This window comes from Furipterus horrens, unplaced genomic scaffold (assembly GCF_987537825.1).
Source record: "Furipterus horrens unplaced genomic scaffold, mFurHor1.1.pri manual_scaffold_11, whole genome shotgun sequence".
NCBI classification, from domain to species: domain Eukaryota; kingdom Metazoa; phylum Chordata; class Mammalia; order Chiroptera; family Furipteridae; genus Furipterus; species Furipterus horrens.
The window spans coordinates 42,439,193-42,454,875 of NW_028327181.1; the positions used below are offsets into that span (position 1 = coordinate 42,439,193).

The 15,683-nt window shown below is 52.3% G+C and overlaps 1 protein-coding gene across 2 annotated transcripts; it reads left to right on the plus strand.

Annotated features, from left to right (window-relative positions):
- Positions 1–297: 297 nt before the first annotated feature.
- TMEM11 (transmembrane protein 11) lies at positions 298–13,692 on the plus strand. 2 transcript variants are annotated; one of them, XM_090257929.1, is made up of 3 exons: positions 298–370; positions 900–1,061; positions 13,176–13,692. In XM_090257929.1, exons 2-3 carry the CDS (start codon positions 1,000–1,002, stop codon positions 13,690–13,692), a joined length of 579 nt encoding a protein of 192 aa, XP_090114055.1. In that variant the 5' UTR covers positions 298–370; positions 900–999. The 2 variants fall into 2 exon arrangements, 1 of the variants encoding a protein (XP_090114055.1); XR_016507269.1 differs by lacking the exon at positions 298–370 and adding an exon at positions 3,882–4,041 and having other exon boundaries at positions 997–1,061; positions 13,176–13,240.
- The last annotated feature ends 1,991 nt before the right edge of the window (positions 13,693–15,683 follow it).

Genomic DNA, 15,683 nt, shown 5'->3' on the forward strand with positions numbered 1-15,683 from the left:
CAGGTCGCCAGGAATCTGGGACTCACTGGGTTTTAGTCCTCCCTGGCTCTGACGCTACGGGAGTCCAGGTAGCAAAGTGCCCGGTCCTGGGCAGGGCTCCATCAGGTGGGATGACTCATCCAGCACGGGCCGTCAAAGACTATGCCCACGGCAGTGCGGCCGGCGCGAGTGGGGTGCGGGGCGGGCACTGAAGGGGCCTCGCGGCCCTACCTCCAACGGGCCTTTCTCTGCGGTGGGAACCTATTTTCCTCAGCGCCGACCGCAAGTTGCTCTTCCTTTGCTTTCAGACTCTCTTCCAACAGCCTGCAAGCAGGAACCTCCGTGAAGCCGGGACGCCGTGTCTCACCTCTCAAGAATTCCTGGAGCAAAGGTAAGTTGGGGAATGGGACGGGAGCAGCGGCCGCCCCCCAGAGGGCCCGGGGGCGTCTCCCGCCCCTCGGTGACCTTCATGGTCAGAGGCGGCTGTGAAGGGCAGGTCGAGCAGTCTTCGCCTAAGGCGAGGCCGAGGAGCCGAGCTCGACGCGGCCGCCGCGGACCCAGCCAGGCGGTGGCGGGTGGCGGCCCAGAAAGCGCGGCGCCCCTCGGTGGCAGCGGGCCACGCCGGGATGCCTCGCGCGGCGCTCTGGGAGTTGTAGGTACCGTCCCTTCCACTTTCCTTTAGCTCCTCGCTCTCGAAACCCCAGCACGTAAAAGCGGTGGGCGCCTGACGCCCCAGCTGGGAACTTTGGGGTACTTGACTTTCTAAAAAGGTGCATGAGGAGGACTCTCCCTAGGACGGCCCCTTTTACACCGGCGGGGACTAGGACTACACTTTCCAGGGGACCTCGGAGAGGCGGGCTACCCGGGCGCGGTGCATCGTGGGCATTGTAGTCCAGAGGTGTCTCAGGGTCTGTCTCCAGAGCTGTCCGGAGCCGCAGAGCGGACTACATTTCCCTGCCGCCAACCCGCTATCCCGAGGCCGCCTGGGCGCGAGACATCTGCGAGCCGAGTGTCTCCAAGATGGCCGCGTGGGGAAGGAGGCGTCTTGGCCCGGGCAATAGTGGTGGCAGTGCCCGAGAGAGGTGAGATCGGAGGCTTGTTGCTCGCCCCCGGGCATGTGGCTCAGGAGCCGGTGACCCGGTGAGGCCTCCTGCGGCTGCAGCGCTTTGCTTGCCTTAGTTCTCGCGCTGCCCCTTCTCGCCCACCCTCCCTCTGTTCCTCCGCCGGGCACGCGGGGTTCCAGTCCTAGCCGACCCGGAATCCGGGTGGGAATCGGCGCCCGCCCGAGCCAGGTCGAAGCGGCCTCCGCGGAGGGTTAGAGTCTGAGCCGAGGCGGGACCGGCCCGCGCAGGCCCAAGGGACCTGCCTAGCTGCCCGCGGGCCGAACGGCGTCCTAGACTCCCGTCCCGCCTGGCCCCACTTGGGCCGTCTCGGCCGCGGCCCCTGACGTGGCGACGAATGGCTCTCGGGAGGGAGAAGGAGGGGAAGCTTTCCCAAAGCGGGTCAGCTGCGGGAAGGGGAATTCATTCTGCGTTCTTGCCGGGGAGCGCCTTAACCCTCCCTGGCGTGTCTTTCGGGTCGAGAGCCGGCCACTTCCTCGAGAGGGGCTCCTTTACTACTTCTGGACGGTTTTCTGCAAGCGCCCCTGCCTTGGAAGTCCTTTGAAGTGACCTTTGCTAATGAATGGTGTGTAGGGAGGGAGCTGGGAGCCTGTTTCTTCCAAGGTGGATCTCGATTTGGAGAACTGATTTTTAGAAGATGAGATGGGAGTAATGTTCGTGTTGAACTTCCAGTGTTTGCTTCTGGAAAGCAGTTTCAGCGAGTAGAAGCCGCCAGAAGTTTGGGAAAGGATGTGCGTTGGTGGAGTCACCTGGGTAACCTGTCCTGTCGATTCTCTTAGGGCGTTATTGGTATAGAAGAGGTCAGCGAGAAAGAGAAGTTTTCATGTTTGCTATTTTTGTCTTTTTGGTGATGATTGTTAAACGGAAAAGTTCTCTTTCTCTCCTCCTCTCTGCTTTCTCTCAACTACTTTATTCTGCATTATTCTTTTTCTTTGACTGATTCCATTGCTGTTGCCTATAGATGATTTTCCTAGCCTAGAAGATTATTCTTGATTTATAATTTTAGACAGACCCCTTTAGCTTGCATTTTATTCTTGAGCTCAAAAGTTATTCAGCATTATTCGTTCTGCATTTCCTGTTCCTTGGGAAGGCAGTGAATGGCAAGCAGATACTTTTGTTTTTCCAGCTCCCAACCTTGTATTTCTTAGATCAGAATGTAGAAATAAAGTCCCAATGGTCTGTAGAACTAGGGAACAGCTTCAAAATCTTTAATACAAACATTAATCCTTTAGTAGGAAATAACCTGTTTAGAAAACTTTGAGTATCAGAGAGAAGGCATTTCTCCTTGCTGGAGAAAAACAACTGAAAGGGCCATATCGGGCTGCCCCAGATATCATATAGGGGCTGTTAAGCTTTTACTGGTCTAAAAAAATTAGATATTGGGAGTGTTTTCTCCCTGGTTCAAGACTGAGTTTGCAAATCAAGAGCCCATAGACTGAATCCAGTCCTTGATTATTGACCATCAGTTTGGGGTTTCTTTGGACCCTCCGTTTTGAAGAGAATTTAAATTATTGCCAGTGCCTATACATTGAAGTTTCATACACACACCCACACACACACTTCTCTCTATTTGAGAAGTTGAAGTTGAGTAGTGGTGACTTCTTTTGGTCAGGTCAGGTGCTTTCTAGTTCATCAGTCCTCACCTGACAGCTTGATTTCCTGCCTGGTCTCCTTAGGTGTCTGCAGATGAAAGCTCTGCTCACACATGCGGACGTTGTGTGTTAGCCGGGAACTGGGCACCTGGCTTTGTGGCTTGGGTGACAGCATCTCTCCTCCTCCTAGATAATGTGCTGTTGAGGGGGTTACCCCACTTGTCTGCGTCATCTGTCTCCCAGGTGATGTGCTGTGGTGGGGGTGGGGGCATGGGGGCTACATATGGGGACTCCATTTGCCTTTGCTGTGAGGCCCTAGCTGGAGGAGTCGGGTTTCCCTAAGAGCCTGCCCTGCTGAGCGGGGGATAGAAACATAATCCTCCCACACAGCCCCCACCCCTGCCAACTAGCTAACTTCTGGGCACACCTCCATTCCTGCTCTGTGGGTGGGAAGACTGGGTGGGGCAGGCTGGATTAATTGATTGGCAAGCACTGTAGATTATGAGGCCCGAGCATATTATTGGCTCTTATGACTGATATTTGGCTGTTTGTGGCTCTCTTAAATAACTTTGTTCCATGTCACATTTGTGCTGACTCAAATCTCAGTTCCACATTGTAAGACCACTTTTCTGGGTTGCTGCACAAACCTGGTTGGAATCTGCTTTACGCTGAAACTGAAGAAAACATTGTCTCGTTTGGGGCACTGGCCTGAGCAGAGCAGTGCTTTGGGCAAACTTTCCAGATTTGCCAGAGGCTGCAGACTGCAAAGCAGGCCTTGTGTTTAAAGGCTGTGGAGCCAGATTGGCCACAGGGATTACTGCCATCAGCTGTGTGTTAAAGGTGGTTGAGTTTACAATACACAGTGTGTAGAGTTTTGCTTTACCTGGTTCTTGAGTCTAGAGCTGTGTTAATTTAGTAGGCGATAGTCACATGTGGCAATTAAATTTAATTAAAATAAAATAGAATGAAGGATTCAGCTTCTCAGTCACACTGCCCACATGTCAGGTGCGTGGCAGCTACGTGCGGCTGCAACTGTCATCTTGGGTTGCATAGATAGAGAACACATCCATCACTGCAGAAGTTCTATTGGCAGGACAATGCTGGTCTAGATTAAAACAGGAGAGGGGTGGAAATACCAAAATGAAAGCTTCTTGCATGTTGATTTTTCTCTTCACTCCATTAAATCTAGGAACTCAACAGTGTTTGTAATGAAGAACATCAGACTCTGAGCTGTAACCCGAATTCTTGTCCAAATTCAGCACACTGGCAGCGAGCACATGAAACAGATTGCCACTTGGCCTGTCGACGTCTTTGAGACACACTGGCCCGTCTAGGAAGGCACAGTGCAGGTATCTGTGTGTTCTGCCACTTGGGTGCCAACCCGGATCAGCTCACAGACGACCCCGCCTTTTTCCCTTGGGCTGCTTGTCTCATTCTCAGGCCCCCTGGGCGCCCTGAGCTCGCCGTGACTGCTCTCAGCACCTGTCTTTGTCACGTGGGAAGGTGCACTCCATCTGGCCCTGACTGTGATCGGAGGCAGCCGCTCTCTTTAAAGGCCTGAGGTGTTCCGAAGGCTGCGCGTGCCGGCCTAAATGCTCGGGGTTCAGGCCGAAATCCCTCTGCAGCATGACTCTCCCCTGGCTGGTGCAGCCGTCTGGTACAGCACTTTGAGGCAGCCAGTTCTGGGGGCTACTTGTGCATCATTCTGTAGCACACTTGGTTCCTCGGTACTAAATCCTTTGACAGCTTTGCTTTAAACTGTGACTCAGACAGATGTGGTTCTAGATGTCTGGTGGAGGCTTTAGTTTCCAGTGCAGCTGAACGGAAGGTCCCTGAGCCATGTGGGCAGGTGGCACACATTCCCGTCATTCTGATCCCATTCTTTCATTTTTAGAGCCAAAGAACCTTAAGGGTTTGTGGTAGTTGATATCTTGTGAAAGAGCCCCATTAAAGCTCTAGTGTGTGGTAGAAGTGCTTGTTTCCTCCTGGTCTTGCTGAGCTACACAGGCTCAGCATCTGCACGCAGATCTGTTCATGCATGTGCAGCCCTGAGTGGTTGGGTCCTGCCCAGCTGGCTGCCAGAAGGTAGACATATGCACAGCTGGCCATACCATGTGATCCCAGAAGTTGGATATTGTAGGTTCATCCTCTTAGGCATAAATTTGTTTTCCTTGATTCACTTGAGCAACCTGGACTCCATCTGCAGTAACTTGTGCCTCTGTGGTTTAGTCTTTTAGGCTGCATTCCAGTTCAGGCCCAACTTTCTGAAGCAGAGGAATGATCTTATGTCCAAGGAGGTGAGAAGGAGGCTGAGGCCAAGCCTGAGTTCAGCTTTTCTGCCTCAAGCCCGTGTGTGTGTGTGTGCGCGTGCTGCCCCTAGCCCGTGTGTGTGTGTGTGTGCGCATGCTGCCCCAAGCCCGTGTGTGTGTGTGTGTGTGCGCGCTGCCCCAAGCCCGTGTGTGTGGGTGTGTTCTGCCCCAAGCCTGTGTGTGTGCGCGTGCTGCCCCAAGCCCGTGTGTGTGTGTGTGTTCTGCCCCAAGCCCGTGTGTGTGTGTGTTCTGCCCCAAGCCCGTGTGTGTGTGTGCTCTGCCCCAAGCCCGTGTGTGTGTGCTCTGCCCCAAGCCCGTGTGTGTGTGTGTGTGTGTGTTCTGCCCCAAGCCCGTGTGTGTGTGTATGTGTTCTGCCCCAAGCCCGTGTGTGTGTGTGTGTGTGTTCTGCCCCAAGCCCGTGTGTGTGTGTGTGTGTTCTGCCCCAAGCCCGTGTGTGTGTGTGTGTTCTGCCCCAAGCCCGTGTGTGTGTGTGTTCTGCCCCAAGCTCTGCCCCAAGCCCGTGTGTGTGTGTGTGTTCTGCCCCAAGCCCGTGTGTGTGTGTGTGTGTGTGTGTGTGTGTGTTCTGTCCCAAGCTGGTGTGTGTGTGTATGCATCTCAGTGAGCGAGGGGAGTGGGAGGGTGGAAAGTACTCCACAGAGTGAGCACACTCAGGAACCTTCCAGCTGCCACTGTGTTCCATCCTGGCATCAGCAGCAACTTCATGGGCCACAGAGTTCCTGGGAAAGCTAATGATCACTTAGTGGTCATGACAGTTCTTTAGCCTGGGGCTGTTCATTAGGGTAGCCATTAGCTACTTGTGACTTTCAAACATTTGAAATGTGGCTCATGTGCCTGAGGAACTGAATGTCTTAATTTTACTTAATTTAAACAGCTGGGTGCTGCTTTGCAGCTGTCAGTTCGAGTTGCACACCCAGCCCCCAGCCCATCTTTGCTGAAGCACTCTGGGAGAGCAAGGCCTTTGCCCCATTTGACCCCAGGAAAGCTGACTCAGAGTAGCAAGGGGTTTGCTCTCGTTCTCGAAGCCAGCGAGCGAGAGGGAACTTGAATCCAGGCCTCTTGATTCCCACACTTGGTGCACTGTGTTCTTGTTCCTAAAGCAGAGAGCTGCTCAGTTACCAGAGCACAGAGGAGGAAAGTGTTCTCTTGCATGTGGCAGATGAAAATGTCAAGTGCCCTGTGGAAGGAAGTTCCTTGACCTATTTGGAATTGTCCTCAATATTTGGGGCTGCATGCCTGTGCCTTTATGTCTGCACCATAGCATTTGGTTCTGGAGAAGGCAGGTTTTGATGAGCCAAAAATGGGTTTTCCTAGGCCTGGGAGGCAGAGGTCAGTACGTCACATATGATGGGTGATCAGATGACCACATGCTTATTAGGTGGGAAGCAACATGACATGTGGACCTAGTTTAATTTTGAGCCACCCGTTCTCTTAATTACTCTTAATAGTTTTTCTTCTGTCACTCATTTCAAACACCCTTCCGCTGTTGCCTGTCACACTCAGTCAGACCCAGTGCTGGGGCTACTGGGATGAAGACACGCACTCTGCTTCCCAGGAGCTTGGAGTCAACATCCTCTTGTATTTCAGACAGAAGCTCACATCTCGGCCCTGCCTGGGAGCCCAGGGCCACTCCAGGAAATGGGCCTAAGCGAGGGCTTCCACTCTGGTCCTGTTTGGTCCTGGATCCAGCATGACCAGAACAGGACAGTGCCTTGCAGGGCATCTTGGTCAGTGCTTGCTTGAGTGAAACAGGGACGTGGAAGTCTCCTTCTCATCCCCCGTGGCAGGACTGCGGGGGCTGAGACCAGCAGGACCCCTGAACCAGGGGCCCGTGCTCAGGCTTGCTCCTTGCATATGCCGGCTTCTTGGCAGCACCCAGAAGCTGCTGCAGGGAACATGGGCTGCCTCCTGCTCCCCTTGGTTTGGGGGGGGGGGGGGCGTATGGCTGTCAGGTTTCTTCACCCCAAGGAATGCAGAGCTGTTGAACAACATTAATTTTTCCAGAAAAGGTTTATATTAATGTTCCCATTATTAAAAAAGCACATGTATATATTTTTTAAATACAAAATTGTAAGTATAAAGAACAATAAATTTAAAAAGTCACCTGCTAGGCCACTAGCCAGAGAAAACCATTATTGACCGTTTTTGTGAATAACCTTTGATACTCCATCCACCCCATAGTTTGTCTTGGGTTATTAAAAATTATGTTAAACACCTCAGAAGTATATTTCTGACAAGTCATAAACTTCAGCCATGTTTGTGACCCCCTTACGGCCGTTATTTAAACTAATACAAATCAAATTCACAATGAGATACTACCTCACACACCAGTCTGGCTAAAAACTGAGAAAGTGAACCCTGCGGCACTGCTAGTGGGAATGTAAAACGGGGCAGCCACTCTGGAAAACAGTATTGCGGGTCCTCAAAAAATGAAAACTATAATTACCATATGATGCAACAATTCCATCTCCAGGTATCTATCCAAAGGAATTGAAAGGAGAGACAAACACATTTTTACATCCATGTTCATAGAATTATTCACAGTAGCTAGAAGGTGGAAATAGAAGTGTCCATCGAAAGTTGAATGGATAACCAAAAGGTGATTTATACATACATTGGAGTATTATTAACCCTTGAAAAGGAAGGCAATTCTTACACACACTGTACAACAGATGAACGTTGAAAACATTGTGCCAAGTGAAATAAGCCGTCACAAAAGGGCAAATACTGTTTGAGTCCATTTACATGAGGTGCCTAGAAGAGCCATATTTATAAAGACAAAGTATCAATAGAATGATTGGGTGCATGGAGTGGGAGTTCAATGGGGACAGTTTTAGTTTTGCAAGATGAAAAAGTTCTGGTACAACAATATGAATGCACTTAACACTACTGGACTGTACATTTAAAAATGGTTAAGACAGTAAGTTTTGTTATGTGTATTTTACCATAATTAAAAAAAATTAAACCTGTGTGCTCACCACCCAGCCTAAGAAATAGAAAACAAGCATTATCCTGGCCCACGTGTCCCTCCCCCAGGCAGAGGCTACCTCACTCCTGAACTGTCATTTCCTTGCTCTTCTTCACAGTTCCCATACATGACAGCGTTCCTGCGTAGCACCCCCTTTAGCTGTGTGCCTGTGAATTGTGTGTGCTAAACATTCAGACGCACGTGTCCCGCGCGAGCCCAAGTGAGGGATTCAGCAATGAAGTGCGCAGCTGTAACTCCATTTTCGTTCCCAGTTTTTTATCTGTCAGTGAGCTCTTGCTTTCACCAAGCAGTGCTGCTCTGACCTGGAGAGGTTTCTCCAGAGTTTGGGATCCCACGTTTGTGACTACTTCTGTGATCCCAGGTTCCTTTGAGATCGGCTATGCGATGGTTCGGGGGGCCCAGAGGTGCCCAGAGCCCACGGGAAGCCAGCGTTTCCAGGGGGTTGCTTTGGAGAGTACTTCCCAAGTACTGCCAGAGCGGGTTCAGCGGAGGAGGGGAGGGTTGGGGCTCAGGCCGACTGGTTGAAGGTGGAAGAGGAGGCGAGTTCAGGAGCCCCAGTCACACGTGCAGTGTCTGCCGCAGCCACTCGAGCTCACGTAGGTGGATGCTCTGCTCCACAGGCTCGTTAAGGGCTCAGCGTGCAGAGTGATGCCAGCGCTGGCGGACAAGGTTTGGGAGGACCCAGCTCTGTGAGTACTAAAGGGTCAGGTCATTCGGTCTCTGGAGCCGCTTCATTCCCCTCCCCAATGAGAAGTACTCTGTGCATATAGAAGGAAAGGTGAACCTTTTAAAAAACACAGTAAAGGTAGCATACCATAAACCCTGTTATGTACTTGGCGCTTAACTAGTTCTTAGAAGCTTTCTGTTATTAGTGTTTTCTTTCAGTTTTTTATTTATTGATTTTAGAGAGAGATTGATTTGTTGTTGCACCTATCCATACATTCATTGGTTGATTCCTGTATGTGCCCTGACCTGGGAGGGACCGTGGTGTTCAGGACAATGTCCCACCCGAGTTACCCGGCCAGGGCTCTCTTTTTATTTTCATTTTTTTATTTTTAAAGATTTTATTTACTTTTAGAGATAGAGAAAAGGAGAGAAACATCATTGCGTGGTTGCAGACCTGGCCTGCAACCCAGGCATGCGGCCTGACCTGGAATTGAACTGGTGACCCTTTGGTTTGCAGGCCAGCACTCAATCCACTGAGCCACACCAGCCAGGGCTGTCGTTTTAAAACACTGTTTTCATTATGCTCTCTTACTGGTCATTTCACAACTGCAGTGAAAAACTATTGTAAAATGTAGTCCCTTGGGAAGCTCTGGGATCAAAAGATCCCAATTAGCTTTTTAAAAAAACCTGCTCCTGTGTACTGGGTTCATGTTGGGGTTGGCTGGTGACGCTCTGAAGTGGTTCGAGGCAGCCTTCTGATTGGGTTCTTTCCTTAGTTGAGTTACATCCAACCCGGAAACAAGTCAGCAGTATGGGGTGGGCGCTGGGGTAGCTCTCTGCAGGGCCCTCCTGGTTTCTGAAGTGCCAGTTCTTGTTGGCCATGCTGAACCGATCTGGTGGTTTGGGCAACCTTTAAAACCCCCATTTGCAGGGGCAAACAGTGTCCCAGCTGCCACGGCCTGGGTGGAAGGAGTGGGTGCTGGTTGCTTGGTGGGGGGCCTCCTGTTTGTGCGTCCATGTTTCTTTTACACCTTACTGTTTCCTTGTCAGATTTCATCTTTTTGCGTAGGAAACGAAGAATTCCTTTCGTGATTGGGGGATAATGGCTTTGGCTCTACATACGGAGTCGAAGGGTCTCAGGGCGGCATGTGCAGCACCGCCGGCTGGGCTGGCTGCCAAGCCCGCCTTATTTGAGGTGCCTGGAAGTTACCCTGGTGTGGCTATGCTCTTGTCATACTGTGAGCTGGTTTTCGATAGTGGGTAGCGGGGCTCCGGGCAGCAGGGCTAGGCACCTGCCCCTGTTCCTGCACATGCTCTTCCGAGCTGCGGTGCTCGCGACTGCCGCGGCTGAAGCACAGGGTGACCAACTGTCTGTGCCGGCCCAGTGTGGCTCCTGTGCTGCTGGGGCTGGCGTGGGGTGCGGGCCGCTCAGCCTTCCCAGGCTGTGTGGGAGCCGTGGACACGGCACTGATCTGTTAGCAGACAGAGGAGGCGGCCTTGCTGACCATGCCCACCTGAGGAGCCAGAGGGCCCAGTGATGTCTTGGTCTCCTCTGCTCCCGGGGTGGGCTGGGAAAGGTGGGCCTGGGTGCAGGGGCATGGCAGTGGGGCTCGCAGAGGCAGGAACCAGTTAGCAGGGGGTGGGGTGACTGGGCAGCTGCCCCACTGATGTGTTTCTAAGATGGAGTAGTCTGTGCCAGGCACTACGGTTCCAACTGGCGTTTTCTCACTGAGCCTAACAGTGTTCTCTCATAACTTAGGACGGCTACAGTCCACTGGGCAGAGAAGGGCCCTGCATGACCGAGGGGAATTGGGGCCTGGCAAGAACATTCTGTAATCCCAGCCTTGATACCTCCATTTTGCTTTGACTGTTCCAGGGGACTTTGTGGCCAGAAGGCTCGCCAGCAGTGAGTTAGTAGCACACAGGACTGACTTGGAAGTGCCCTCTCTTCAGTTCACAGATCATGAATAACTTGACCCCTCCCTTTCCCTTGTTCTTGTCTCTCCCCTCTTCCTCTCTTGGCTGATGAACTTGAGAACACAAAGGAAATCTCTGGGCCAGGATGCTCCTGCCTGGGAGCCCCGCTGCTCTGGTCCCTGCACACTTTCGTGTCCCATGGGACTTCCTCTTAGGTTTGCTTCTTTGCTGCCTTGGGGCTCTGAAGCGCCGAATCCTGCCTGGGATAATAATTGAAACGATCTCCATTTTGTCTCTCTGAATTAAAACGAAATGGAAAAACTCCCCCAAGGCCTCCAAAGGGAAAACCTGACTCTTCCTGTTTCATAGGCTTCGGTGGGCTCTCGCCCTGGAAAGTCAGCTCTGACCACTTGGGGACTAGCCCCATGTTTAGGAGGTGTTATGTCCAACCCCAGGGAACGGCTTGTCCCCAGTGCACACAGTTTAATTAGGGTTTGTGATTTAATTAGGAGACTTCCCTGAGCTTAGTTGAATCATAGTTACCTTTTCAGGATAAAGAGTTCCCTCTGCCTGAGTCCCAGCCAAGTTTTCTGTTAAAGTGGCTCCACCTGTGAGTGGAAGCCCCTCCCAGAGATGCTTCGCCCACGGCACTTGATGGCACTGCCATCCCATTGCCAACGACTTATTCTAATGTGACCACAGGACAGCATTAGTCAGTCACTCATTCGACTCGAGGGAAATCCTGCTCTTAGATCTGCTTGTTTGCTGAAAGTAGCTTTTACCGTGCTGAATCGCCTGGGAGTAGTAAGTGGTGTGTCTGTATAGCCTGCTCTGATCCCCGTCCTTTTTCCTTAATGTTTGCCCCTAACAACCCAGTGCCGGGACCACCTTAATGCTGAACGCAGGTTCTAGGGGGTGACCTGGTTTTAAAAGTCTTCACTGGGCCCTAATGTGCATGCTCAATGACCAGGAAGCTCTGGGCCCAGCTTCCCTGTGACTTGGCTCTGAATGGCATGTGGTCTGCACATGCTGGAACCTCTGAACCGCTGGGGCTGGCGTCTGTGAGCATTTAGGGCTGTGCTTCTTTTGGACGGTCAGAGCAGTGGGTGGGCTGTGCTCCCTTGATGTGGCCAACACATGGATCCAGAGCCCCAGGTGGGGAGTTATGGACTTGAGTGGAGAGATCAGTAACCACCAGGAGCCAGATGAGGGGCCCTGGGCTCATCTGCTTTGTGACAGATTCACCAACCTAGGGGTCAGGGGTTGCTGAAGGAAAGGGGCTGCTTTCCACTGAGGCATGTGACATGATGGCTGTGCACAGCCTGGTAATAATATGGGTTAAGCAGCTTGATCCGTCCTCAATAGCCGTGTCTAGCAGTGTCCTCAGAGAAGAACGGGTAACACAAAACTGAGAGAAACAGTATATATGCTGGATAGCAGTGTGGAGATTCAGACAGATCTGGACAGGCTGGAACCAGCCAGATGAAAATGATTAGTTGTGTACAGGTCTGTAGGGGGTTGGCCCGTCAGGGGTGTGGGAAGATTCTGCTCTGAATGGAAAGTTTGCATTAGAGACTCCTCAGACTGAGAAATCCTGAAACTGCCTAAAATGCCCCTTGGCCTGTGGTCACTTCTGCTATTTGGCCTTGATGTGGAGCCTAGCCTTCCAGAAGGCTCCATTTGAGGGTCCTATCACCCATCCCTATTCCTGGGGGAAAGTCAGATCAACTCATCCACTTGAATTGGGTCTTTGTGAACAGTGTTTTTTATGTGAGTGAGAGAAGCCTTTACTGACAATAAATGCAGTCCTGGACTACAGGGTCAGAATGGGCGGGGGCCACATGGGATCCTTACATCCATTAAGCGTCAGAATCATTACTGCTCTTGAGATGTCTTTTTCCAGTTAACTCAAAGGGTTGCTGGCCTGGGGAGGGCCTTGGGGGCTTTGTGCAGTGCCCTTCCCTGAGAGTCAGAGAAGTTTGGTTCTCAGTCACCCAAGGCGAAAGCGACCCTGTTTACCTTGAGTTCTGCTAGCCAAGGGTGACTGCTTCTGAACCAGGCAAGGGGCAGGGTGTTTGGTGTTACCTGCCTCAGGGATCTGTTGGTTTCCATCAAAGAGCCCTGCAATTGCCCCAGTGAACCAAGAGCAGATTTCATCCTGCTGACCTTAGGTTTCTGTTTGGGTTGTGTTTGTGCGGTTTGGGGCTGAAATCCTTCTTGTTTCCTTGGAGCTCCTCTGCTACCTCAGGCCTGTCAGTCCACTGCAGTAGACCACCCGCCAGGCCCAGTGCGTATTGTAGGTCGTCAGCTTCTTAGAGGTCAGGGTAGCCCTTCTGCATCTTTTTATATTTCATTATTTTATTTCAGAAAAAGTTCTTTACTGATTATCTTGAATAGTGGGCTTTAAGGGAGACAGAAGTGAAAACATCGATGAGATAATTTATTTTATCAGTGAGAGCACAGGCTCTCTGTGGAGCACGAGGCCCGGACTCCCCGTCAGCAGCCCTCCCCTCAGTGCCTCAGCAGACATGGAGTCAGTGCCGCTAGCCTAACTCTTGCCCTTTTCCCGCCCCTCCTTCCTAAGGGTGAGCTTGTCGGCCACGGACTGTTACATCGTGCACGAGATCTACAATGGAGAGAACGCGCAAGACCAGTTTGAGTACGAGCTGGAGCAGGCCCTGGAAGCCCAGTACAAGTACATTGTGATCGAGCCCACCCGCATCGGTGATGAGACTGCCCGCTGGATCACCGTGGGCAACTGTCTGCACAAGACCACTGTGCTGGCGGGCACCGCGTGTCTCTTCACCCCGTTGGCGCTGCCCTTAGATTACTCCCACTACATCTCCCTGCCCGCTGGTGTGCTGAGCCTGGCCTGCTGCACCCTCTATGGAATCTCCTGGCAGTTCGACCCTTGCTGCAAGTACCAAGTGGAGTACGACGCCTATAAACTGTCCCGCCTGCCCCTGCACACACTCACCTCCTCCACCCCCGTGGTGCTGGTCCGAAAGGACGACTTGCACAGGAAGAGACTGCACAACACGGTGGCGCTGGCCGCGCTGGTGTACTGTGTAAAGAAGATCTACGAGCTCTGTGCCGTATGACTGCAGTCGGAGCGGGGGCGGAGCCAGCAGCCCAGCCCACGGGAGACAAGAGCATTCAGACTGCACAGTCACATTTCTTTTGCTCCATGAGACAATGGAGCCCGGAAAGGTGTTTGGTTTAATAGTTATTTTTAAAAAATAACACACATCACAAATGTACTGAGGGTTTTTCCAACTCGTCATACTAAGATGTGGATTTCCATAACCCATGGGGAGTCTGAGACTGTGGAAGTCTGGGCAGTGGAATGTTGATGGAAGCCGAGGGGGTGCGAATGTGCTTGGGGTGGGGGGTCTTTAAGTATGTTGTTTAACTGTACCATCCAGAGCCAACCAGAAGCTATCGACCATTAAAATTATGAGAATTTCAGCCCCAGGTGTCTTGTCTTTCCATGACGGCGCCTGCAGCAGCAGGACACCAGCACAAAAGCCACCCCGCTCCGTACCGCGGCCTGGCGTCCCACCGGCGGCCAGAGCAGGCCTTTGCACCTGGCAGGCGCAGCCCCGAGGTGGTCCTGCGCCAGAGCCCCACCCCAGCGGTCTCTGCCTCACCTTGGCTCTGGTTCCAAGTCTAGCTCTGCTAAATGCTGTTCAGGGGCTTGGTAGGGTAGGGTGACAGGCCCAGAGGTCACTGGGTCTCTGTCTGGGTTCATGTGGAGAACTAGGGCCTGTGACCTCTTGTCCAGATTCTGATTTAGGAGGATACAGAAACTAACGTCCGCATGTTTTTAAAGCACCAAAGCTGTTCCTGGTGTGTACTGAGTTCAACCCCCTGCCCGAGGCTGAGGGAAGGGCCCTCGGAGAAGCCTCTGCAGCACCCTTACTTGCCCGCCTGGTGCCCCCACTGTACAGGGGCCGACTCCCATGCTCCTCCCTCCCCGCAAAAGGCTCAGCATACATCCTCTTCCGCACTCCCCTACGGCTGTGGGTAATTGGAAAGTTATCCCCTCCACCAAGAAGTTGGGCCCCTTCCTTACCCACAGCTTTCTTAAGGCCTCTGCTGTCAGTCATCCTGGCAAAGCTCCACAGCACTGCCTTCTGAAGGGCCCATCTTTCCGGACTGATTTTCCACCTACCTTTTAAAGGATCCCTTTGGAAGATTATACCAGAGAGTAGTGAAGGGGTGCAGGAAAAGGTGTCAAGGGGGTGACTGAGCTCTTTTGCCAGGAGAGATCCAGTTTTAAAGATTTCAGAAGGGACCCAGGGCCCACCAAGGTGGAGAAATGGATTTAACCCCAAGGGCCCTGGAGATACTAAGAATGCTGGGGCTGAAGTGGTGCTGGGTGAGTGCGGCTGCCCACGAGGGGGTGCCCCTCTGGATCAGGGGTAACTGGCAGTGACTGCTCAGATGTTTGCTGGTTTCTGAGCCCGTGGGGTAGGCAGGGTGGGTGTTCTGTAATGGCCTAGATATGGAAAGGGAGCCCTGTGCCCTGCCTGCAGGTCGGATTTCACGGGGGACACAGCTGGAAGCAGATAACAGTGGCCGTCTCAGGTCAGCTGAGCAGAAGCCATCACCAGAAACAGAAGCCAGGTGCACTGAACACAGTGATTCCAGATTCTGAAATGCCACCTTAATTGTGTGTCCTGTGCCAGGAGGGTGAGGACATGGTGTTGTGGACCACGGGACGAGGGTTGGGTTCCAGGACTCTTGTCTGCTTGAGCAGTGCCCCTCAGGGGCAGGGAAGCAGAGCAGCAGGTCCGAATGGCCTGTCCTGTGGGTGCTGACTCACCTATTCTGTCACCTTCTACATAGACGTTGCTGGCACGCGGGCCATGCTCACATGTTGCATGCCACAACACTCCTAAAGAAACAATATTAAATAACTGCCCACAGAGAAGGCAGAGGCCAAGTTAGCTGGGCTCTCCTCTACAAAGCCCACATACATGAGTCCTGTGTGTACCATTTCCATGAATGGGTTGTGAAATCAACTGATACCTGAGTCTTGTTTTAACTGCCTGCCTCACTCCAATTTCAGACAAGTGAGAGCCTTCAT